The following is a 26,344-nucleotide window of genomic DNA, read 5'->3' on the forward strand; positions in this document are numbered from 1 at the left end:
CCCACGCCCGATGTCCAATTCTCCCATCATCAGACCTTCCCCCCCCCAATCTCCTCCCGGCATCAGACCCTCCACCCCCCTGATCTCCTCCCGGCATCAGATCCCTCCCCCACCCTGATCTCCTCCCGACATCAGACCCCTCCCCCCTGCCCCGATCTCCACTGGACATCAGATCCCAACCCTGATCTCCACCTCCCAGACCGCGATGTCCTTCCAGTCCCCCACCCTACCCCCAAGATGTCCTCCACAGGCCACGATCCATCCCTCCATCCCTCTCTTCAGTTCCTGGATGCGGCCTGGTGCCATAGGCTTTCCTGTTCGACAGTCAGCCAGGCTCTGGATCTGGCTGGCTACAGGAGGGAAATCGATTTGATAAATTTAAAAGACATCCTGATGTCAAAATTGTCAGGACGACCAGGAAACCCGTACTTCCAGCTTTCCCGCCCGTAAATCATCCCCCCCAGCTCTCTTCCCACCTTGGAGTTATCGGGGCCCTTGTGTCAGGGAGCCCCAAATTGGGCTATCTTTTCCTGTAAGAGAGAGAAAAAAGAATATAATATTGTGGCAGTGAAAGCAGGACAGAGTCTCTTTTAATAACAGTTCAAAACATGAAGCTATATTAAACGCTGACGCAACAAAGGAAAGCTGTTGTCATTTAGGGAGGCTTGCTCATGCATGGCACTCTGTTAGAGATGGAGAATTTGTAGGTTGCAGGTGAAATAGTGATGGGAGTGGGATCAGTAGTTCAGCTGACATCCACATCTTAAGTGTAGGAAAAAATTGGTTAAGGAAATGTCAGCAAATATTCAGTATCTATTTACAAATAGGATCCATCAACATAGTAGAACAGATGGCTGGATATTGCAGGCGCACCTTTTAGTCTATGACGTTAGTCATCAATTTCCCCGTTTGGTTTGCATTGGCTTTCTTAATGAACATTTTGACTGATGAAACTTATGTGTTCAATAATCTTGCTTCGCATAGATTTTTACAATCCAGCAAATGGTTAAACCGCACTGGAGTATTGTGCACATTTCTGGTCACCATATTATAGAAGGAATATAGAGAAAATGTTTCCACTTGTGGGGGAGTCCAAAACTAGAGGTCATAAATATAAAATAGTCGCTAGTAAATCCAATAGGGAATTCAGGAGAAACATCTTGACCCAAAGAGTGGTAAGAATGTGGAACACGCTACCACAAGGAGTAGTTGAGGTAAATAGCAAGATGCATTTAAGGGGAAGCTAGATAAGCACATGAGGGAGAAACGAATAGAAGGGTATCCTGATAGGATTAGAGGAAGTAGGGAGGGAGGAGGCTCGTGCAAACGCCGGCATAGACCAATTGGCCGAATGGCCTGTTTCTGTGTTGTAGTTTCGATGTAACTTGATGTAACTCTAGGTTATACTTTCGAGAATCTCTGTGGTACTAGGATCCCCAACAGCTTAGGGAGTTTTATCCTTTGATCTAACCACATTTATGAGTGATCTTCCAATAATATAATTGTTAATGTAGTCATATATGTATTGCTTTTTGCTGAAAATATCAGTTGCTGGTATGATAAAGAAGTACATGGATATTAGCCTGCTTCTGGAATCATACTGACATGGAATGTATCTCTCGATAAGTTTCTTTCCGCCCCAGTTTATCCCAAATTGCACATTCCAATATTGTTTGGATTACCAATCCATACCAGAATCAATTAAGTATGAGACTGAAAGTGTGAATAGTTAAAATCAAGAAAAAATTGCAGAAAACATTTCACAAAATCTGGACTTTGAGTTCAAGCTGTGTGAGTCATTCTGTTTCAGGGATTTCAATGGGATGAAAATTGGGTGGGTTTTACAATAGGCGGGTGATCCACTCTGCCAGATTACCGTCCAGGCAGTAGAAAGTGAAAATTACCCCTATTATGTTTTGCATCAATTACTATAACAGTTAACATGAATATTAAATTTGCATTAATAGTTTTTCTAATGACTTAATATTGTTTCAAAAGGTGTGCCACTGGAGAAGCCTGGCAAGAAATCATGTTGGCATGCATGCCTGGAAGACGCTGTGACCCAGAGTCAGATTATGGTCCAGGAGAAGAGTATACGTGTGGTAGCAACTTTGCTATCGTATATTTCATCACTTTTTACATGTTATGCGCTTTTCTGGTATGGAGTATTAATATTCATGTTGGCTTGAATTTTGTTAGCATAGAAACTTTACTTGAAATTACTTGGGTAACTGAATGAAAAGTTAACATTCATGCAAGCAGCAAATTTATGCTTCGTAAAGTTGTTTTTTTATTATATGTTTTTGTCATTTCCATTGTCAATATGCAGTGGTTCAGCTCAGCGTCCTTTTTGCAAGTTACAAAGTATGAAAAATACGTCTCCTGAGGAGCCCCCAATACTGACTAGGTTACTTACGAATAATTGTTAAAGCATATGTTATGGTAAGGTTGTGTAGCATTTAACAACTAAAGATGATTCAGAAGTAATTCTTATTTCAGCAGGAATAAATAAATCTTGACTTCCATTGGGTCAGCAAATTTGTGCAGCAAGTAGCTGAACCATACAGACCAGGTTCAACTGTTGGTCTGTGCTGAAGTAATTAATCTTACCTGAGGTGGTGGTAGGGACATTACAATTGACCTCAGTGCCAGTAAGTTAGGAGGGGAAAATCAGTCAAAGTTCTTGTTTCTCATGATTATCCAACAAAATGCATGGATATGGACATCAGGTGAGGACTGGAATGGGCTTGACTGTGATGCCAATTGCTGTTGAATAGCTTGCCGACATTCACTGTTGAGGTTTACACATAAACATTGGCTACTTCCATGAGTTATTGGAAAGTGTACAGTACCTATGAACCATACCCCAGCAAGAGTGAATGGAGAGGGAAGAAATTGGCAGAGAAAATTGGTGAGAAAAGAACAAAATAAATAAATGAACCTATGTATTTCCTATAGTTTTAAACCACGTATACTAGTGAATAGAAACAATAAATTTTAGGACAGGAAAAGACATTTCACCCAAAATTTGGTTATTCTGAAGGCCACCTTCCATTCTTCTTACCATATTCCTCAATTCATTCCCCAGAAATTTATCTAAATTTGCATGTTATTTTTTTCAATAACTTTTCCTTATAACCTATTCTATTTACATATTACTCTTTGAATGAACAGGCATTTTGCCTGGATTTGGCATTGCTATTATTACACAATGCCTTGCCCTTCTTCCTGTTCTTGGAAATCTGATAGATAATCACCACCTGTTTCCTTTGTAAGTGCCAAGTAACTGCATATCAACTTTGCTATTTCATTATCCTCTAACCAGATCCACAGTTATAATTTTTAAATGCATTGAAGTATTTTTAACCCATTGTCTGCTGTTAGTTATAGATTTGTTTTATTTCATTCCACTTCCTTTAGAACTCATAGATGTATGTTATCTGGAGTCAGTGCTTTGTCTATTTCAGGAGAAATCTAATCTTTTAATGACCATTTTCTCACGATTTGTACACCATATATCCCTTTTTTGCTGTTTATAAAATTCTCATCCCAACTTAAGCAACTCTGCACCCTCTTCTGTAAAGACAGATCAAAAGTAACAGCTGTGCTAGTTCCATATCCAATAGTATCAGTTTCCCTAGTTATTTTTAAGGGAAACAGTGAGATAGAAACTTAAAACGATCCCTGCGCCTGAATGGGTAGCCCCAAGGTGAACCTGTTATTGGGCCTCAAGCCTCATACTTTTCCGCTACAGTTCTCTCGAAACCAAAAACAGCAGCCCTTCTGGTGCACTCCGGGTGTAACACTGGCAGGAGTGTCTTGGAAGGGCTGCAAGTTAGGCCAGAACACAGATGCACAGGATTCCAGCTTCACATTGGGGATTCCCCGAGGCCTTGTAAGAGGTGAAGGCATAGTCTCCACCCACCCCTAACAAAATCAGCAATGTAGGAGAGGACAGGGTTGGGGCAGAGACTCTCAAAATGGAAAGGCCCTGTAGATCATCGGTGCTGGTACAGGCTGCTGAATGGCAGATGTTGGCTCCACCTTGAGGTTCAGGATTGGGTCACAGGCTGGATCCCTGCAAAGAAGTATCATCATGGTAGCCCTGGAGGAAGAACATCCCAAGGCATATCAAGGGGACCATGAAGAGAAACAGGAGGATACTGAAGAGGCTGCAGAGTGGCACCTGATGCCAGCTGCCAGAGGCATTTGGCAAGCTGTAATAGAGGACACTTGCTCCTAGCTTGCAAATCTGAGCACCGCATTAACCATTTTATCTACATCTTCCCATGCCCTCCATACACCTTCATCTACAGTGCCGTAAATCTTCCAGGCAACTGATAATATCACATTCATGCCATCTGAAGAAACATCCTTGCAAACCTCTGCAAGAAGACTCCCTACACACAGCTTCAATGCAACTAGATTTTTAATATCGTGTGTGTGAGTGCTTATTGTTGGCTTTCATGGTGTTTCCTCTTGGTGGTGCTGTGTGATGACTATGCACTTAACCCTAACCTTGTGCTTCCTCTAAATGCTACCTCAATGGCAGGAGTATGACGTGGCTGAAATTTTCTGAACAGGTTTGCTCAATTTACACCCACTTATTGGGCAAAACTGATCTGAATATCTAGGCTGCTATGTACGCTATATCTACCAGAATTATAAAAGCGTTATAAGAGAATGTACTTGTGATTTACCCAGAAATAGCTATTTTTGCAATGTCCATACAATGTCGTGACCAGAAAAAAAAATTCCCCCACTGTTTGCTAATATTGCACATTTGTGCATAAAATTAGCATAAAGGTCAGCTTTTTAGTATAACAAATATTCCCAAATGGACAAGTAAATCTTTCCATCTTTCCATCTTTACTTCTCAGATTATAAACTTATTTGTGGCTGTCATCATGGACAACTTTGATTATTTGACACGTGATTGGTCCATTCTGGGTCCTCATCACTTGGATGAATTTAAGAGAATTTGGTCTGAGTATGATCCAGAAGCAAAGTAAGTAAATCTGATTCAATTCTGTCACACATGCAATCAATTTTACATGTTATATACTTTATTACTTGCTTTGCTACATTTTTCTGTGGAACAAAACAAAATGGGGTAATTTAACAAATTTGTGCTCCCTACATGGCACATCACCTGTTGTGATGCATCTCGGGACTCAGGCGCATGTCCGCCATGATTTTCCATCCATTCATTTTAATGGATAGCAAATTGTGGCAACATACCCAAATCCCGATATTCTGCAGGCAGGCAAAGCTCTGCGCTGAAAGTGCAAATTCATAAAATTACCGCTTATATATTGCAAATAGAAATTTCAAAGCTTATAACATTAAGTCTTGACTTTATGAGGTATGGTAGTGTAGTCGTTATGTTACTGTATTAATAATCCAGTGAAAGTGAGTTCAAATCCCATCATGGCAATTTGAGAATTTGAATCCAATTTTAAAAAAATCTGGAAATATAAAGCTGGTATCAGTAAAAGTCACCATGAAGCTGTTGTATTGTCGTAAAAACCCAACTGATTCACTAAGAGAAGGAAACTTGCTGTACTTACCCAGTCTGGTCTTTCTGTGACTTCAGTCTCACACCGACCCTAAAGTGGCCTAGCAAGCCACTCAGTTGTATCAAACTGCTACAGAGGGCTGCAGTAGTTAAAGATGAAGGCCCATCACCACCTTCTCGGGGCAACTAGGGATAGACAATGAATGCCTGCCTTGCCAGTGACGCCCACATCCCGAGAATGAATTTTTTAAAATGTATGGGATAAATGATGAAGAAAAAGTAAAACATGGATCAAAGTACTCACACATTAAGCTGTGATGCATTTACTTGACTTCTGGTTCACCTCCACTTCATTTCCAAATATTTTACAGTAGTGCCAGAAAAGCTAGCTGTGCAACTTATTGTAAGTTTAATGCCTCCAAGTGTAACAGTCTGAGAGCAATTTCTTTATAACTTTATCAAATGATTTTCATATGCAAGTTGTGAGAAACATACAGGCAGGACCATGCAGCGCCCTTTTTCTGGGCGCCAAACAGCTTCATAAGCCTCCAATATGGTGGATAGGAAACGCATGCTCATTACGAGCCGGAAGTACACCCCCAGCCATATTGGTGTAGGCAAAAAACTAAGCGTTCAGGACCCATGCATGAACCAGGCGTTAGTCCCTTTGCGTATTTAAATGAGGGGCCTAACGCCTGTTTGAAGCCGGCTCTCCAATATTGGGTTGCCCTGAATGTAGCCAGCGCCAGGCTGGCTGCATTCAGGAAAACCAGGTCTACATGCAGCCTAACAGGTGGTCCTTAAAGTGGAGTGCTCCTCCCAACCCCATATTAAAATCATGCTCCTTCCCCTCCCTGTTTTTGGGCACACTGGAATTTCTAGGCCTATAGTTTTAATACACCAGATTATAAGTCCTTTGCTTTTACGCTTTTATGATGCAGGAAATCAGTTTCTAAGCAAATTTGATTCGGAGTGTAACAGCACAATAACTGCCCATTTCCAGAAGCTTACTTTTATCTGTGATACCAGAAGGCTGATTCTTCAAATGAATTATCATCACATATTTCTGATACCATTTTTTTTTAAAGAAAATTTGTGGGAATACTGGAGTGAAGGTTCATAAAAATCATATTAAGGGCAACACAGGTGATCCTGCATTCACTGTTAGAGGCTATGGTATCTGAGAATGATATTGGGGCACTGGGCTCCAAGTTCATCTAACTGCAAGTTACCTCTCAGAATTCCCTGTGACCCAGCTATCAACTATGATTCTCGTGAACCTTGGAGAGTTCCTTTTAAGATAACTTCAGACCCAAGCCAATGCCACTTTTATGCACAAAACATAGACATTTATGAACATAGATGTTGTAATTTGGTGCTGAATTAGATAATTAGCTAGTGAACCAGTAATATTAATGCATGGTAGGCTTCATTATTATATTCTTATAGCTGACAATTTGCTTATGGTTTGAAAACTCAATCCTTGACAGAGGAAGAATAAAACACCTCGATGTAGTTACGTTACTTCGACGTATTCAACCACCACTGGGCTTTGGAAAACTTTGTCCACATAGAGTTGCATGCAAGGTAAGGCAAGCTATAAACTTAAAAGTTTTATTGATGATTTGAATATATTTATGAATGTTACCCATTTCTGAGGACTGTTCTTGCAGAAACTAGACAAACTAATCATTGTAGTGACCTAAGACATTGCAGTTGATTTGGTCTAATTTATTGCATTATACATTTTATTTTGTCTGCTTTAACATTTTTTGATTTTTATGATGCAGGACATCAGTTTCTGAGTAAATTGGGTTCTGAACAGAAAAGTGACTAACTGCCCATTTCCAGGGACTGATTTATATCTGTGATACAAGCATCATATATTCCTGATAAAGAAAATTTGTGGGAATACTCAAGTGAAGGTTCATAAAAATCATATTAAGGCCAGCATGGGTGTTCCTGCATTCATTGTTAGAGGGTTATAATATCTGAGACTGATATTGGGGCACTGGGCTCCAAGTCCATATAACTGCACTTTGCCTCTCAAGATTCCCTATGACTCAATTAGAAATTATGGTTGCCAGTCAAGAAAGCTAAAAATCCCATTGGCACTGTGGTCTGCCTGGCTATGGAGCACTGGATTGGTTGTGTAGTGGTCAGAAATTATGCTTATTGTTCTAAATTTCTACTGCTTTTGGTTTTCATTACCACGAAACAAGTCTCAAAAAATCTTATTCTGCTCTTTAGGACTGTCAACCCTTGCAGCATGGAAAAATAAATATAAAAATGATATGAAGTGGAACTTCATTAATACAAGGTTGAGGAGATTCTCAGAGTAGTTCTTATTAAGAATTCAACTTACTGAGGATTGAGCTTCTTTACTGCCTATATTGGAGCTTCTGCTTAGCCAAGAAGAATAAAAGATTAATCAGAAAACCATATTAGGTTTTTAAATGAATAATTCACTTCAGTACCTTAGAGTGCTCAAATTATATTATTTTTGTCATAATTCTTACCCAAACAGAGAACAAAATAACATGGCCTATATCTTTTATAATGTATACGTAAAATTTACCGTTTTCTTTAAATTGCAGAGATTGGTAGCCATGAACATGCCCCTGAATAGTGATGGAACAGTAATGTTCAACGCAACCCTTTTTGCATTGGTGAGAACAGCTTTGAAAATCAAAACAGAGGGTAAGTTTTTGAAGGGCTTCTTTATATAGATCTGGATCAGAACTGTTCCCATAGAAAATTAGTTAAATTAAATCCTGTGATACTTGGCTTTGACTTGATACTGATATTCAAAGTTGAATTTAATTAATTTATATATGCTTCTATTAACTTTAGTAAAATGTTTTAGCTCCCACAAATGCAAATTTAGCCTTAAACCATTAACTTGATTGAGAAGTGTGAAAAAAAAACAAATTGAGCACACAGCATACTTCTATGCCACCAATTCCAAAAAGAAGTCTTGAAGGTTGCATTTATCCCGGGTTGCTTTAAAGATTCAGGAATGTCACACCAAAGTCAGGACAGGGTTAAAATTGATCTACAAAAGAGAGGGGTTATGCACATATGACTAGATTCAGAGAAAGAAAGTCTTATTTGAGTAGGGGTGGAGTAGGTGACGAAGATGGGGGACAAGGCCATTGAGAAATTTACAGACATGAAAGAATTTAAAAATTGAGTTTAGCAGGGCAGAAATTAGAGATAGACTGTGGTTGAGGAATAGAGTGGAAGGTGGACTAAGAGGTTTGGCTGGAAGGGGGAGCAGCAGAAACAGCTGAATGGATGATCTTAATCTTAGTGACAAAAATGCCCATCCATCTCGCACTTGTTATAAGTAAGGGTGGAGAGGACAACGGAGATGGGTTTAAAATGGTGATCAGTGGTGGGGAAAAGGAGATCTGGGGTTAACTTTGCCTTCCAGGATTAAAATACTGGATGGGTTTGACAGAGGAGTGCAAGGCCCAGAGCTTGATGTGGTCAAGGCAGATCTAGCAATGGATACCAGTTGTGCACCAGGTATGTTTAATTTTGTGCCCTCGGGCCTGTGGGATCAAAAATGGGGGCTATTACAGGGGAACAACAGGATGTCACAGTGACACAACAGGGACATAGTGAAGGCTGGGTATGAAAACACTGGAGGTAGAAGTCAGGGAGTGATTGAGCAAATCAACAGCTGAAGAAATATGTTAGTAAATGGAAAACCAAAGGCTAGGCAGTTTAGAGTTTGGAAATGACTTGGTTATAAGCAACTTGGGACAGTTTTTTTTCCATAGGTGGATTCTGAAAGAAATGGCGTTGAAGGAGTTATGGGGATATGGATGATAAGGGATGCAAGAAGGTGGTCAGAGCCTTATTGCTGATCAGATAGAGAGGCGATGGAAGATGGCGAGGTCAAGGGGGATTGCATCGTTTGCCTATTTTACACCTCACCCAATTTTACTTTCAATTGACTTTGCACTGAAACTGTCAAAGTGAAACCCCAAGAGCTGGCAATTTCACATTGAATTGCAGATCCCAGATTGCAATGTAAGGTCTTCTGAAATTCAGGTTTAAAAGTACACCATAGAGCAAACTGATGGAACTTTGCCAGCCAGTGAAATTGAAAATTTAAGAAAAAATCATTAAGCAATTTGTTGCTCCTCCTAGGTATAATGTAGGAACTGTTTTTCATTGCTAGTAAATCTTAACAAACTCAAATGCACATGAATTATGACTTAATTTTGTACACATCATAATGCAATAACATCAACAGTCTCCACAGCAATTTAAACCCAGGAAGTCTTGGTTTTGGAAGAGCCAATATAAATCATCTCTCTAAATCCAAAGCAAATTCAAGAGTGCTTAATTTTGTGCCTTTGGTGCAGTATAAATGCATCCTAAGACTGTGTAAGTGGCACTTAATTGTAAGTGTTGTACATGCTTAGTATACTACTTTAATGTAAAATGATGGTGGATTCTTGTATCTTGGTAAAGTCATTGAACATTTTCATGCACTGCTTCCATGTTGACATTGTTACGGAGTTGCATCCATCATGAAGAAAACTGCCTCCCATTTCCTTTGGGCTGCTCATCTTGGGCAATGTGTCACCCAGTGAAGAGGATCCCCTTCCTCAGCCTCACTTCTTCCAGAAGAATCTCTACACCCCTATCAGAGAAGCTGGTCACTTTGTGGACCACTTGACTTCTTTCTCGGCATCCTACAGCGGCACGTAATGTTCCACTTCCCCACGTTGGACAAATTCCCAGTGAGATGTTTCCCATGCCGGGAGCTTATCGAGTCTATTGTAATTAGGCTAATCCTGGAAATTCAGCTGGGGTCAGTGCATTATGGATTGGGTGGCCACCAATTGTGTACTACCCAAATTCTGATCAGTCTTATTCTAGATTGGAAAATCTACGCTATGATTATTTGACCCTGGGAAATTACTTCCTATAGTATATTCCCTTTCCCACCATGGCATGTATAATGTAATTTGCATGACCCTGCTATTTCTATCTCTAAAATGTTAATTGATAGGTCCTTGCTAAAGTTTCTCTGTGCCAGTACAGTTTTTTTGCATATGTATTTAATCTTCTTCATGTCCAGATATATCTTCTACTTTATAATAATATTCCTGTTACCATTGTGTCACTAACAAAATCTCATTCTCAGGAATCATAAGTTTCTGTGCTGTATATTTTTGCAATTTTTGTTAGTTCATTACAATTACAAAAGCAGACCTTTTTTCAGTTTTCAATGAAAAATAAATGTCAAACTATCATATTTTTGTTTGTAACTACACATCAAGTAATAAAAATGACAATAAAAAAGTATAATTAAATTAAAGGTAGCATTTTTCCGTATTAATTATTCGTAACAAATGGCTCTTATAAGTTTAATTCTTCAGTGTGAACATCATCACAAATTAACAACACAAGTAAAAAAAAATGAATTAGCCCACCCCCTAAAACTTCACTATTTTTTAAAGTAGTTTGATATCTGTAACCTCGTTCCCAGGATAATGATGTCATTTGAACTCCTTGACGAGATTGCTGCCATGTAATCTCTCCCTGGTGTTTGTGATTCTTTATATTTATTAAGTACATCTTTAAAACAATTAGGTGTGAGTATTGTCAATGGACATATGGTATGAATGTTAATAGTCTACAGATAACAATATCTAATGCAACAAACTGAGTCAGACATTCAAAAATTCCATGTAATTGCACAATAAAAAATAATCTAAATACATGGTGCAAACATGACTGCTTGAGCAAGCATGTTTTCAATTATGGTTAACCTATACTGCTATTACTATTTAATAAATCTCACCAGCCCAAATCATTCCTTCTATTGGAAATGATGCATTGAGAGCTGCTCTGCTATTTCAAAAGCTTCATGTGGCTGATTCTATTATATGTTGTTTCTCCTTTGTTGCAGGCAATCTGGATCAAGCTAATGAGGAGCTGAGAGCTGTTATTAAAAAAATCTGGAAGCGAACTAGTATGAAGTTGCTAGACCAGGTGGTGCCTCCAGCTGATGGTTAGTGCTATGACATTCAGATTGATTTTCACTGCTGCTAATTAAATACATTCTCAAGAACCACATTCATTTTAGCATTTTGTTATTGAATAATATAGGATAAGTGCATCTTTAGAAAATAACCAAATAAAAACATTCTGCTGTGCCCGACGTGATTGATTTTTGAAATGATAAGGAAAAAGTACATTAAGTTTGTAATTCATTTCTTGGTTGAAAACAACTCAAGTCTGAAGTTTGAAGACATATCTGACAATTTACTTGAAACTACAATTATTTTATTTTTTTGAAGTACATTTTGTAGGATAAGTAGTCATAGTATTTGCTGTTTATTCGTCACAGTATATAATGTAATGAAATAATATGGTAAGTACATGGAACATAAGGTCTGCATCTTAACAAGAAAAATAATGAACATGTTTTGAAATATTATCAAATTATATTTAATGATTAATAACTGCTAAAATCCTCATTGATGTTCAGTATTCTTCAAGTGCTTCAGCTTTGAATTTTGCTAAATACTACTTGATTTTAAAAATTTATATTTTCAGATCTCGTTAATTAAGTGACTTTTTGCTTCAACTTGGTTTCTTAATGCTTGCATGGCATAGATGAAGATAGCAATGCATGCATCAATAACATTTCAACTTTTTTTGCCTGAGCTTCTCTGCAGCTTCTGTCCTTTTCTTCTCTCAATCTGTAAGAATATTCTGAAGCAATTCTGTTTTAGGCCGGTGGCATGGAACTGGCGTTGCCTCTTACCAAATGTTTCCTCTAAGATTTTTTTGAAATAGAGACCCATGCTTCAGAAATATTCCACACAGCCAGTTCTGCCTGTCTGCATGTCTTGGAAATCAGAAACAATAAGGAGGCTTTTCATCTTTACAAAGCTTCATACAACTTTTGCTTACAACTACAAAAAGTTGACTAGTGTTCAAGCATACTCGTTCTTCAGTAAACACACACTTTAGTTGTCAGAATATTAGCCCTTACACTTGTATTCACTGCATTTGCTGTGCTATTTGTATAGAGTTTCTCTTTATTCATCAGGGTAAGGGTCAATTTTTTCCAGAACATTTTGAATCTGAACAGTATTTATTGTGAGATGGGCACAAACGGAGAAAAGAACAAATTACCTAATTGAATTAGGCAAAGAAATTTTCAATCAAACATTTGGTTGCATCTTTGATGAGATAAATTGAAGGTTACAAAAACACTAATTGTTGATATAGCTTCATTAACAGCAACAAAATGTTTTATCATCTCAATCACTTTGGATAAAATACAGTAAATAATACTTTCACAACAACAGGAAGTGTAGTGCACCAAATGCTAAAATCCCTTTTATCTGAGAACTTGTTTATAGTCTAGAAATATAAGGGATAGTTTTCCACCTTTGCACTACTGACAGAATTTGAGCACTGCTGTGTATGGTTTTCCAATCATTTAAATTAATGTTTGGGAAATCACGTACAGGCTATGTCCAGATTCCAGTATCAACTCCCAGTGGCCGAGATTCCTCATTGGAAACATGAAGTCGAAAAATTACCCCTATAGTCTGAAAGTATTTCTGCCTAATTAAAGGATGCAAACAGCTTTGTGTAAAAGTCTTTTAAATACTGTACTGCATACTTACAACAAATTAGGCCACCTTAAAATTATATCTAAAATTATGTGAAATTTAATGCAAAAATGTTTGTTTGTTTGTTTAAAGAGATTAAATTGTTTATTTACAAATTAAATAATTTATACAAGTCATCCTTTGACATTTTACATTTCTAATAACATTTCTTGTGTGTGTCGTCTGCATCATGGCCATTGACCCTGTGGGGGGAGTTCTTCTCTGTTATCCTGCCTTAAATTGGCCATGATCACAATGGAGAGTGACGATAATGTGAGCGGTGAGGCCTACCGTTGCTGCCTCTTTGCCCAGCCAGGATTTCCCTTCCCCACCTTTGCCGAGACCAACACTGGTTGCTACCGCCAGTAAATGGTGAGGAGCTGAAGCCAGGTGTCCAGCAGATTTACCTTCCAGATCCCTGGGCCACCATGGGGAAGATGATAGTAAACCCCAAGAAGTGGTGGCAATGGCTCAGAGCTGCCTCCATGGAGAGAGAGGACCATGTAGTGGTCTCTCTCCCTCCATTCCGCCCCAACACTTAGCTGCTGTAGGCCCGGGTCTCATTCGAGGCATTCAGTGGAACCTGCTACTGTCCCCTTAACCACACACTTAGCTCTCTTGGTCCAACAGCAGCGTCCCCGCACAGTGGCGGTCTCCCATGATAGTAGGGGGAATCCTACTGAGAGCCCCCCATGCATGTACAATGAACTCTAACCCAGGAAAATTGGTGAGGGTTGAGGTGGATAGGGAGGGGGGGTGGGTGGAAATCCCGTCCACCTGGAACTCCTACCCGAAGAGGAGTATCCCAGGGGAGGCCCAAGATTTCCTTGTGAGGCCCGGAGGAGCACTCCTGCTCCTCCTGGCCCACAGGAAAACTAAAAACAAAAGTAACATACTTTGCTGGGACTTTTCTGGCCCTGGCTCTTGTTTCTGCCAGGTTTTGCCTGGTGAGGAAACCACCACTGCTCCCCAGTTCAGACCTCATGTTAAAATCGCAAATTGGCCCTCAATTACATCATTGGAACTCGATCTGCATATTTAAAGTGGACCCTGACGGCTTGGGGTGGGTGTCCTTGCCGCCTGTAATTTAAAATTGTCACCCACTCGTGCCATCTTTCTTTATTCCCTTCTTGGATACTTTGCCTACCCCAATCCCTACCCCAAACCACTCCTGCCTGCCTACTTTCCTGCCACTATCTCAGACTTAAATCCACCTTGGAAAAGCCCGCAGCGGTCCTTTATGCCTCTCTTGGTATTTTCAGAAGGACCCGTCAACACACCAGTCGTTGCCTCCTCTACGAGCAGCAACCCCACAACTGCCCCATTTTCCACTTTTGCCGACCTACCCGCCAAGTGTCACCAACCTCCTTCCTGTCCCACTAACCAGTGCCACCTTAGATTCTGCCAGCAGGCCAACAATCACTGCTCCTACTCCACATTTCTCTCCATTTACTTGTGAACAAAGCCCTTGCCATCCATGAGGTTATTGTGGATGAATACGTTGACATACTGGCTTTAACTGAAACTTGGCTCACGGATGGCAACACCTTGCCCCTTACTGAAGCTTCACCGCCTGACCATACTTTTCGCCACCTCCCTCGCCCAAACCGCCGCAATGACGGTGTGGCCTTTATCATCAAATCATACCTGGGTCTCCCCCACTGCTCTGTTACTTTCTCCTCCTTCAGGCACCACCTTGTTCCATGCCCTCACCTCCTTTAAAAATCCTCATTGCCTACCGGCTGCTCAAGTCCCACCCCAAGTTTCTCACTGAGATATCCTTCTGCGTTTCCTCACTGAGCAACTGCTCATCCTCAGTAATTTGAATCTTCATCTCAGCTCCCCTTGCCCTTTCTCCTCTGAATTTACTGACCACCTACCCTCCATAAATTTCTCCATATAATCTTTCATACTCATCTCGGTCGATCCCCATAGTATGGCCCCAATCATTCCTCCCTTAAATCCAAGGAATGCAGGCTTGAACATACCTAGCGTAAAACGTGTTTATCCTTCCATCACCAGAGCTGGTTGGACCATATCAAGCACCATCTGCCAAAACGGCTTCAGACTCCACTATTCCAGAATCATCCTGGAGAGCAGAAATAACCCCTGGCCCACTTGATCTATCCTTGACCCCCTCCTCTTTCTCATCTACATGCTGTCCCTAGGCAACATCACCCACAGACTGCTTCCATATGTACACTGGCGATATCCAACTCTTACCTCTCCACCCTCTCGCTCAACTTCACCACTGCTTGTGTCTTGTCCAACTTCATGGCCGATATGCAGTCTTGGATGAGCTGCAATTTCCTCCAGTTAAATTTTGGGAAAATTGAAGCCTTGCTTTTGGCCTCCACTTTAAACTCTATAACATTACCACCGATTCCATCAGTTCGATTCGCAACCCCTCAGATAATGAAATAGTTCGTGCCTGCATGCAGCAAGACCTGGACAACATTCACGCTTGGGCTGTTAAGTGGCAAGTAACATTCGCGCCAGACAAGTGCCAGGCAATGACCATCTCCGACAAGAGAGAGTCTAACCACCTCCCCATGACATTCAACAGTATTACCATCGCCGAATCCCCCACCATCAACATCCTGGGGGTCACCATTGACCAGAAACTTAACTGGACCAGCCATATAAATACAGTGACTACAAGAGCAGGTCAGAGGCTGGGTATTCTGTGACGAGTGACTCACCTCCTGACTCCCCAAAGCCTTTCCACCATCTACAAAGCACAAATCAGGAGTGTGATGGAATACTCTCCACTTGCCTGGATGAGTGCAGCTCCAACAACACTCAAGAAGCTCAACACTATCCAGGACAAAGCAGCCTGCTTGATTGGCACCCCATCCACCACCCTAAACATTCACTCCTTTCACCACCTGCGCACTGTGGCTACAGTGTGTACCATCCACAGGATGCACTGCAGCAACTCGCCAAGGCTTCTTCGACATCACCTCCCGAACCCGCGACCTCTACCACCTAGAAGGACAAGGGCAGCAGGCACATGGGAACAACACCACCTGCACGTTCCACTTCAAGTCACACACCATCCCGACTTGGAAATATATCGCCGGTCCTTCATCGTCGCTGGGTCAAAATCCTGAAACTCCATTCCTAACAGCACTGTGGGAGAACCTTCACCACATGGACTGCAACGGTTCAAGAAGGCGGCTCACTGCCACCTTCTCAAGGGCAATTAGGGATGGGCAATAAATGCTGGCCTCGCCAGCTATGCCCACATCCCATGAACGAATAAAAAAAAATCCCCCTTCCCAGCCATTGTCTCAGGGTGAACCAGATTGTTCATGGTCTGGATGATGTATTTGACACTGAGCTGAGCTTCCAACCCCATATACTCCATCACAAAGACTGCCTACTTTCACCTCTGTAACATTGCCTGCCTCCGCTCCTGCCTGTGAAACCCTCATCCATGTCATTGTCAGCTCCAGACTCAACTATTCTAAAGTTCTCCTGGCCAGCCTCCTATCCTCCATGATTTGTAGAACTGCCAACTGTATCCTATCCTGCATCAAGTCATGCTGACACTTCACCCTTATCTTTGCTGACCTGTATTGGCTCCCTGTCCCCCAACATCTCAAATTTAAAGTTCTCATTGTTGTGTTTAAATCATTTTATGGTCTTTTCCTATCTTTGTAACCTCCTCCAACCCTACAACACCTCCCCGAGCTCCCCATTCCTCTGACACTGGCCTTTTGTGCATCCCACCCTTTATTTGCCCCACCATTGGCAGACGTGCTTTCAGCCATCTCGGCCCCACACTTTGGAATTCGCTCCCTAAACCCCTCCACCACTCCACATCCCTCTCCTCCTTTAAGGCTTTTCTTAAAACCCACTTCTTTCACCAAGCTTTCGGTCACCCCTCTTAATATCTTCTTCTTTGTCTTAGCATCCATTTTTGTCTGATTACACCTCTATGAAGCACCTTAGGATGTTTTTCTACAACAAAGGCACTATATAATGCAAGTAGAGTGAGCCTTTAGCTTAGTGGTAGCAATCCTGCCTTCGAGTCATAAGTTGAAAGGATAGAGCCCCACTCCAGACAGCCCAGGCGAGTGACAACTAAATATGGTCTCAAGTACTTGATTGACATCCAGCGGGGTACTCGTGTCCGCATGGAGTAACCACTGGCTCAGTGGTGGTATTTCCATCTCCGTGTCAGAAGGTTTGGTTTCGGGCCTCACTCCAGACAGCCTCGGCAAGAGGAGACTTGAGCTCTGGCTCTGAGTACTGGGATGACAACCAGCGGGGGTACTGGTGTCTGAGGGGTGCGGGTGCCCCGCGTTGTAAAGGGTAGGTGGGGCTCTTTAGTCTTGGTTGCAGCCCTCCTAGGATAAAGTACTCAGAAGTTAAAATTATGAGGGAGTCAATGGGAAACCACCTCAGCTACTCTTCCCTAGTATGTGGTTCAAGAATCTCGTGTGAGATGTGGGTTAGGACCTGTCCTAGGGCAGAACACAATGGACAGATGAATGGATAAATGCAAGTAGTCGTAGTAGTTGGGTTCAGTAATAAGCTGAGAGGGAAATTGGTGAGAGAAAGAGAAGTTGTGATTAGTGGCTATATCATTTAAAATAGCTTAACTATTTTGGTATAAAATAGCAAGTGGGATGCGCAATCAGAATAAAAAAATATTAAGTTGTTAGCCTTTAAAGAATGGGCTGTATCTGATTGATGATGAGGGATGAAGGAGATAGATGCAGTCTGCCAGAACCTTTAGCCCATGTCTCAGAACATTTCTTTTGTATGGAACAGCAAAAAAAAAGAAAAATATAAACTCCTCCTGATGGCTCAGTCGCTGGGGAGATTCTACTGACTGTTACAGGAAATATCTAGGAATGAGATCAAGTACTTATACTGGCATTGCTGTACTACAGTATATCAAAATACTACAAGCAAAAGCAGTCATCTGCATTTGCATGTGGTTTATAAAGTACAGTTATGCTTTGGATGAGTTCAGGTGACATTTTTAAGTATAGGAAAAGCTTGGCCAACATGGTTTTTTGAATAGATTTTCTATAACTTAATGCTATTTTCATACAATAGTGGCAGTTGTAAGGAAAACAATAAGCCTGTTACCTAAGTTGCTTTTAGAGCTGGATTTATGGGTTTAGTTCTTGAATGCTTAATGCCAATTGGAATTAGTATAAGTGCTTTATACAATGTTCACTTAACAGGAACGATTGGATAACAGGTACATTTAATTTATTATAATCCATGTTATCATCAGGAAGCTCTATTGTAACAGTTTTTACTTTATTCATGGCGTTATATTTTTGATGACTTTTTGTGCTGAGTAAGGTGAGGGATGACAGTGGCAAGTAACAGAACGCTGTTTTCCAATTTTGGCGCTTGGTGGTAACGTCAACTACCCACAGGTTATTCATTGCGTGGACTGGACAAAGAGAAAGGCTTCTTCTACTCTGCTATGACAATAGCCAGAGACTATGGTTGATCGTACTAGTGAACGAATGTTTAACATGTTTGTCTGACATTCTCTGAACCACTATTTTAATTGCAGGCGTTATCCCATTTATTTTAAGTGGTTAATGCTCCCACTAAAATAGTGAACAAAGGAATGTTAAGCATTGGTCCGTGATATTATTAACAGAATTTTCTAGGCTAATATGCCTCTAGCCCCATTCTCGGGAAAATGTTCCCATTGTGCCATGTGACAATATTATTTCTTTTAGTCCTTGTCGTCTCTGAATGACACAAACAGCTTAATTTTTTTTTTAAATGGGCAGTTGTAGGCTGTGGACCTTTGCTTACTAGGAACAAAGTTGAGACTGCCTGAACTAAAACAATCACTGAATGATATTACCCATCCATCATGTCTATTATGAAGCTCTGTGTCAGCCTTAACAGCATTCCAAAAATTATAGAGGAGATTTTCCTGAGTCTTCACCCAGGCGCACAGGATTTCCTGGGTGCAGTGAATATTGGAAAACCATTTTGGAAGGAAAAGCGGATAGACTCCTTTACATGCGTGCACTGTGATCTGTCCGATTTTCCAGTATTCACCATGTCCAGTGTGCCTGGGCACAGACCCAGGAAAATTGCTACAGACTTTTTGTATATCTGCATATGGCCCACACAACGTAAGGATGAGAGTATTCAGCTTTTTCCTCTCAGAAGAAATTAGATGCCCTGAAACTTATTTTTAATTTAGAAGAAGTTTCTGCAATATTTGCTTATGGTTTCTAGCGGTCACGAACACAGTTACTTGTAAATTAACAAAAGAAAGTATCCTGCATAGCTTGAGGAGGTGATGTCCTATCAGCCAATTTTTTTTCCAACTTTATTCACATCCTGGCGTATAAGTTAGAGATAAAGGTGTCTAACTCTTTAGAGGTGTAAATGGATGCAACAACTTTTTAAAAAATATAAACAAAAACAACTTGATCCATTGTCAGGTGAATGATCTGCTTTATTTGTGCACGTGGCCTAACATCTGTTTGTGCCTCTCTGCCTTACAATTTTGCAGCCTTGCAATTTTAGTTCACATCAGTCATGAAGGTGAATAATGCACATTACATATTTGAATATGTTTGATAGACTTGAAAATTAGAAAATAGAATGTATTTTCATTCTCAACTGTAAAACTCCATTCTTTATCTTTCTACTAAACATTGTGAACTGGTAATGAAATTAGCAAAATTACTCATTGTACAATCGAAGATTCATTAAGAGTCATGTGCCTAATGAAACAAGATCTTATCCTCTAAGGTTTCCTGTTCTTAAAGGAACAGTGGGGTGGTAATTGCTTATGGTCTGTTTTCGGGACCATAACCAGCGGCGTGCTGATAGTGCGCGTCCCAATTGAGAGGCCTGAGGCTGTCCCAACATTTAGTCCTTGGCCTCATTAACAATTTTTTGCACTGCACTGACAGCTTGTGCATTTTACATTGTTGAATATTGGGCCACTCTCAATGTCCTTTATCACTTGAGACAATTGTATACAATTAAATGATAAGACTGCTAAAAGCAATACTCGCAAAGAATTTTGAAGCTGATACAAGATATGGATGTAATGTTCTTAAATAACTTATTTTCAAAGCCAATTTCTGTCATATGGAAGCGCAAGATGCTTTATTGATACAATACTTATCCAACACAGCAGAGTTGAAAACAGATTATCAAGTAATATTTGCTGCTCATTTCAAATTTGTAAAACTACAGAACAGCTGCAAATATGGTTACTGTATACTGCAAATATATCTAACTGTCTAACTAGATTTAATAGGATAGAAAATCCCATCATTTAGTGTAAGGCACAAAGTAAAGGGGTGACATGTTTTACCATCTTATAGTACATAGTCCAGCTTTGGATGAGAAATGTGATGTGTATTATTCACCTTTAATTATTCTGCTAATAAGCTACATGCAAAGGGTTATATTTAGTGCTGTTTAATGCTTAAATTTAATTCCTTCAAGTTTAATCTTTAAAGTATAATAAACATTTTGTTATTATTTGACATAAACACACATTGTTATAAAGTTTAGAACATAGGTTTACAGAAAGCAGGCAAAATACAAAGTTCCAGGATAATTAGAAAGAAGCTATTGTTCTGAAAAAGGAGGAATCTGTTTGGTCTATTCACATAGATGATGAGGTAACCGTGGGGAAGTTCTATGCCACCTTCCTGATACAGGACTACTTTAGGAAATTCAAGCGACGCAAGGAACAAGGCTTGGTAGGAAAGCAACCCACAAAGAATACTACAGTTGCTCTACAGGTGAGATTAATTTGATAACTTGTAAGGTGTGTTCTTAAAAGTGCTGTAAGATGATTGATTGAAGGGCGTACAAAATATGCACAATTATAGCATTTGATTTTAATCATATAGGCCTTTAAATTATGCTATGAGATAATAGTGTATGTACGCTATGTAGTCATCTAAAATTATCTCACTGCTGTTTTAGCAGAGGTTATAAGTTAATGTTTCCTCTAAAATTTAAGGCAAACACTAAGCATTTATGTGCAACTATTCCACTGCATAATTTTATGGCCAAATTTTATATTAATGAGTTGATGTAATATGTTGCCATATTATTGTTTATGTAAAATGTGGAGTCTGTTGCATCATCCTGCATTGTATGCAAAAGTAAAACATACTATGAGGGTTGGATTAGTGAGATGCATGCAGCCTTTTTTTTAACTGCAGCTTTTATATATGCTCATGGCTGTGCCATTCATGGACAAACTGATTCATAATCATCTGAAGACTATATACAACTTTATAATGCATCTCCAGCCATTATTTTGCATGACGTACAAATTGAAATGAATTATCCTGCATTGGCAATAAATGAGAAAACAGCAAAATATAAAGCAATATAAAGCCAGAATACAGTTTTTAAGAGAATACGCATTTTGAACAATTTGAATGGAATGTGCATGCTTGCATTAGTGCTCCCTCGGTCACCTTTAAAATAGTTATTGAGAATGATTCATAGCTATGCTTAGAAACTTGAGTAGCCCTGGGTATTGCAAACCAAATAATTATTTAGCAATTTGTAATAACTTTGGTTGCTTTAAGAGTCCATCACAGAATATTAAATTATATGGAAAATGATTGATGCATAAATGTTGTTCACCACGAACGGGTTAACACATATTTGTAAAATTGCTGCCTCCTTTAGCTCAGTGATCCAATGGAGACATATAAACCTAGAAATTACTGTTTGTGACATCAACATATGTTGTTTCTTTGCCTACCGTTTTAACAGTGGTGTTAGCCTGTTTAATTTAGTTGGGTTAATACCTCTATTAAAATAGCAAAGAAACATTGTGTGAGCTTGTTCAGCATTTATACACTAGTATCACAAACAGTAATTTCAATCTATAAAATTAAAGATAGCTGTAATTGGCAATTGTAGTTGGCCAATTCAGACGGGTAACAGACCAACGATAATTGTGCAATAACTCTCTCTGACAAGACGGTTTGTTGTCTTTTTTCCTGATACTTGACAGCCAGTATTGTGCAATTTTTCACAATCTTATTAAATTCTATCTGTTTTATATGGACAGTAATACAATGTTTGCACAAAAAAGCAATGCATACAGACATTGTTTACCTGAAGCGGTGAACGAGAAATAATTTTTTACTTTTCCATAGTGTATGGGAATTAATACATAAGGCAGGTCAGTTGTGGTAAAATAAGAGATTAGAGATGATTAGCTTGTTACCTGTCTTGGAAACTGCATATATTCTGCTTGGCAAAAGTCACACCAGCTATTATCAGTAAAGCAGAGATTTATAAGCAACCTTTTGGAGACTCATAAATCACATTTAGCAGTATTCAACATAAGATATTGCTCTTATTTTTGTCCCTGGAAGTTTTTCAGTATGTCAAAAGTCAAAGAGCCAGTAAGCATAGCTGTGGTATAGTTGCTGTGTAAACCTTTCAGTTAGCTGTTCATTACCGGTTCCATAACAGACTGGTGATATTGTTAGGATAATAAAACAAACACTGAAATATATTTTGGTCTCTATTAGCTGGTCAACTAATAAATGTAACAGCTTTAAATGTAATCTAAACAAAAAAAAGTTTATTTAGCATAACATTAATACAGAGTTATGCAAAAGTTTGGAAGCATATTATACCATTAAATTTCAAAACCAGTGAAATATTTAATTATCAAATTTTAAAATTCATATGAACAGGAGACGGTCTTGATTATAAGCATTGAAAACGGCAAAATGAAAATCTTAACTGGATCTGCAAGAAAAAGATGGGAAAGTTACACTGCACTTGCACTAATGATTGCAGCTCTTGGAGGAATAAAAGATTCCTCCAGCTTAAGCTTAGTTATCTTGCAAAGCACCATTGAGAATATATGAAGGAATTTTCCCACTCTTAATTTCTTGTAGACTGTTGCAAAACAGAAAGCAATGACAACTAAAATGAAAGATGTAAATCCCACCAGGTTGTAATAAATTGGATAGCCAAATAGTGAAGGATAGAATACTGGAGTCTGGTCTTCAGTTGCTTCCAAGCCTTTATTTACAGAGATCAACATTACCCACACCCTAGATAAACTCTCATATAAATGGATACAAGAGAGTCCTGAATTGATACGCACCACCTGAATACAGTTAGCACCAATTGATATAAATCATTTGAATACAATTAACACAGGTCACCATGTACTAGAGGTCATTACAAATCTTATTTAGGAAAGGAAGAGGAATGAGCTATGACTACAGAAATCTCAAATCAGTTCAGACTTTAAATTAAAGGGGAAACAGTCAGTCAAACTAGCCACACCACATACAATTTTTAATTATTATTTAATTATTTAATAATTAATTTTTAATATGACAATAACTAACACTGAACACTTAGGTAACTAACCCCATCAAGTGGGAAAATGTTTCACTGAAAACTACAGTTGCACCCGTTTTACAGGCATAAAATGGGCGCAATGAGGAACAATTTCTTTGACCAACATCCTGTGCTCCAAGGACGCCTGCAAAATGTCTGACCGGAAAGTGGGTCATGCCATTTTTCAGATGCCCCTTGCTGCCATCTAAAACAGGCATTGGGCCCCTTACATATGTAAAGTAGGGACCTAATGCCTGTTTTAGGCCAGCTTGCTGAAACTGGTCTGCAATGAGCAGGGCAGAAGTCGGGCCTGTCCCGCTCAAAATTCTTAAGCAGCCGCTGTAGCCTAAGCAGCAGCTCCAAACAAGAGGTCAATAATTTTTTTAAAAATGTAAATGTTCCCATGGAGTCAGGAGGAGCAGGAGTACTCCTCCCTGCCCCACAGCCCTCAGGGCTACTGCTGGCCCACGATTGGCCCCCCTCCCATTCTCCACCCCTCGGCACTTACCTGAGGGCCGCTGCCAGCGAGGCAGTCAGCCCGAAATTTGAACCAGTGGAAGGGCGAGCTGCCTGTGGAGGCATGACTAGCGCAGCTGCTTGCCCGCATTATTTAGATGAGGCACGCAGCCCAATTTTAGGCCAGCCTCAGGCCTCCTAGTACGGGTGGAGGTTGCCGCCTCATCGCTGATTTTGTCCCCGATAACAGGCACCGATGAATTTCTATTTCAAGTGTTCTGGTGTGCATCTGTGTGGTTTACTGTTTGAAGCTGTGCGCTAGTGAATTTCAAAAAACTGTTTATTTACTAGTCCCTTAGACCGTTAGAGAAAACCAATGTGTCTCCTATAACATTGCTCATGGTGAGTCAAAGGATATGGAAATTTTTAGATTGTAGTTCTTTTTCTGGAGGAAGCATGTGAAAGGGAGAGATGAAGTTTCCATATATAAAACTGGAATGTTTTGCTTCTAGGAAGCATGACAATTTTTTTTGTTCTACGGACACATTTCAAAGGTGATGCATACTATGTACACAACTTTTGATGTATTACTAAATATTCTGTTGGTTCTGACCTGAAAGCATCAAGTCCTGGACCAGCAGCCCATGTAGCTTCTACCTCTGATCAGGCCAGCCTAACTTGTGGAATAAAATGAGATTTCCATTGTTGCTATTGTATGCTGTCTCTTCAAACTCCATACATGAGAGTTAAACATGCATCCACTGCCTTATATATCTTCTAAACCCAAGCCAACATTACAATTATTTTTGAGTTTAGAGAGTTTAATTCCTTAAAAGAAAGCATCAAGCTAAGTTTGTAATTTAGTCTTATCTTGGCAGCTAGTGGGTTCCTTGTTGAAACAAAAACTTTCAGAATTCAAATTTTTACCATAAATTTTATTTCTTAATTTATGTTACTCCTCTTCTGTTATTTCAACAGTTGCACTGGGTTGTGACCTATAACATTATTAGTGGAGCACATTATTCTGAGAAGAAAGACTAATAGTGATTGTGATAAGGATAGTGTTGAAAAAGGAAATCAGTAGAAGCTACCATAACAAAATCAATATTTAAATTCAAATAAAAGAGCTACAGCTATATTCATATTGCAATCCATTTTCATTGTGATTATCAAGCATGTTATCATTTCTCTTTCTTATTCTTTCAACAGTACTTTTATCATTAAATTTAAGCAATGGGCTAGATTCAACATCTTGTTATGACAGTGTAATTGGATCGATGACAAAGGCTTGAAGATAGAAATGCTGTTGCTATTTCCTCAGCAATTTAATACTGTGGTGTTTATGTTGACACAAAACTTTGAACCTTAGCACCTTGGCGTGTGTTTGTGTTAGTGTATCTCTTGCTTTTAATATTATTTGAATTAGTAACAAATGAATTTTATTCTACTGAAAATCATCTTTTATGTAAAAGGGTACTACACCATTAATTTGTGTCCCAGAGTTAACTTTAAACAGACAGGGCGAAAAATTCGATAGGGCCTATTATTGGGCGTAGATAGCATGATCCGCTATTAAACAGCGCCCAATGACCCCTGCGCAGGCAGGACGAGAACTTTGTCGGGCCTGAGTACTCACCGTCACTCTGCGTTGAAATCCAGGCCTTGCATGTCAATTCAATGCAATTTGCACTTTCCACCAGCAAGGGGAGCTCCAGTCTCTTAAAGGGAGGATGTCGCTTCAAATCTCTTAAAGGTAGCCAGTACCTGTTATTTGCTAAAAGTAACAGTCTGCTGTCTGCACGGAGTCTGAATGGAGATCAGACATCGCACACGTAAAGCACAGATGCAGGTCCCGTCCCTATGTTTACACACTGATGAGTTATGTTAAAATATTGAATAAAGGTTGCGCACCACTAAATCCCACATCCTCCAATCTGCATGCCAGACCTCACCAATCTGCTGATCTGAGTTGGTACCAGGCATGGCACTAGAGGCCTTGGTGCAAGAGGTGGACAGAAGGAGGGACATTCTACATCCGTGGTGGTGGGGCAGGGGGGGCTGGGGAGCGGCAAGAGGCCCTTCAGACATATGGCCAAGAGGCAGCGGGGAACGAAGTCAATGCCAGGTGCACAGCACCACGAACATGGATGCAGTGCAAGAAGAAATTCAATGCTTTGACATGAGCGGTCGAGGTGAGTGAGGTCAACTGTCAAGTGGCATCTTCTACCAACTGTACCATTAGCCACATCCGTTGCTCCACGCACTAGACCTCCCATCACCCGAACAAACTCTTTCCATCAGTACTCAATTTTTCCAATCAGTTGCTTCCTCTCACCCTTACACATTACCACTGTTG

General features: G+C 39.9%; 1 protein-coding gene across 1 annotated transcript in view; it reads left to right on the forward strand.

The window, feature by feature from the left end:
• cacna1db (calcium channel, voltage-dependent, L type, alpha 1D subunit, b) overlaps positions 1–26,344 on the forward strand; it is a 529,322-nt gene that overhangs the window by 423,478 nt on the left and 79,500 nt on the right. Inside the window, exons 37-42 of the mRNA XM_067998737.1 lie at positions 1,999–2,158; positions 4,881–5,008; positions 7,009–7,105; positions 8,116–8,218; positions 11,454–11,555; positions 20,809–20,939. Of these exons, the coding sequence (XP_067854838.1) occupies positions 1,999–2,158; positions 4,881–5,008; positions 7,009–7,105; positions 8,116–8,218; positions 11,454–11,555; positions 20,809–20,939 (721 nt within the window). The remainder of the gene's footprint in view (positions 1–1,998; positions 2,159–4,880; positions 5,009–7,008; positions 7,106–8,115; positions 8,219–11,453; positions 11,556–20,808; positions 20,940–26,344) is intronic.

The sequence above is a fragment of the Heptranchias perlo genome, chromosome 17, assembly GCF_035084215.1.
Source record: "Heptranchias perlo isolate sHepPer1 chromosome 17, sHepPer1.hap1, whole genome shotgun sequence".
NCBI lineage: Eukaryota > Metazoa > Chordata > Chondrichthyes > Hexanchiformes > Hexanchidae > Heptranchias > Heptranchias perlo.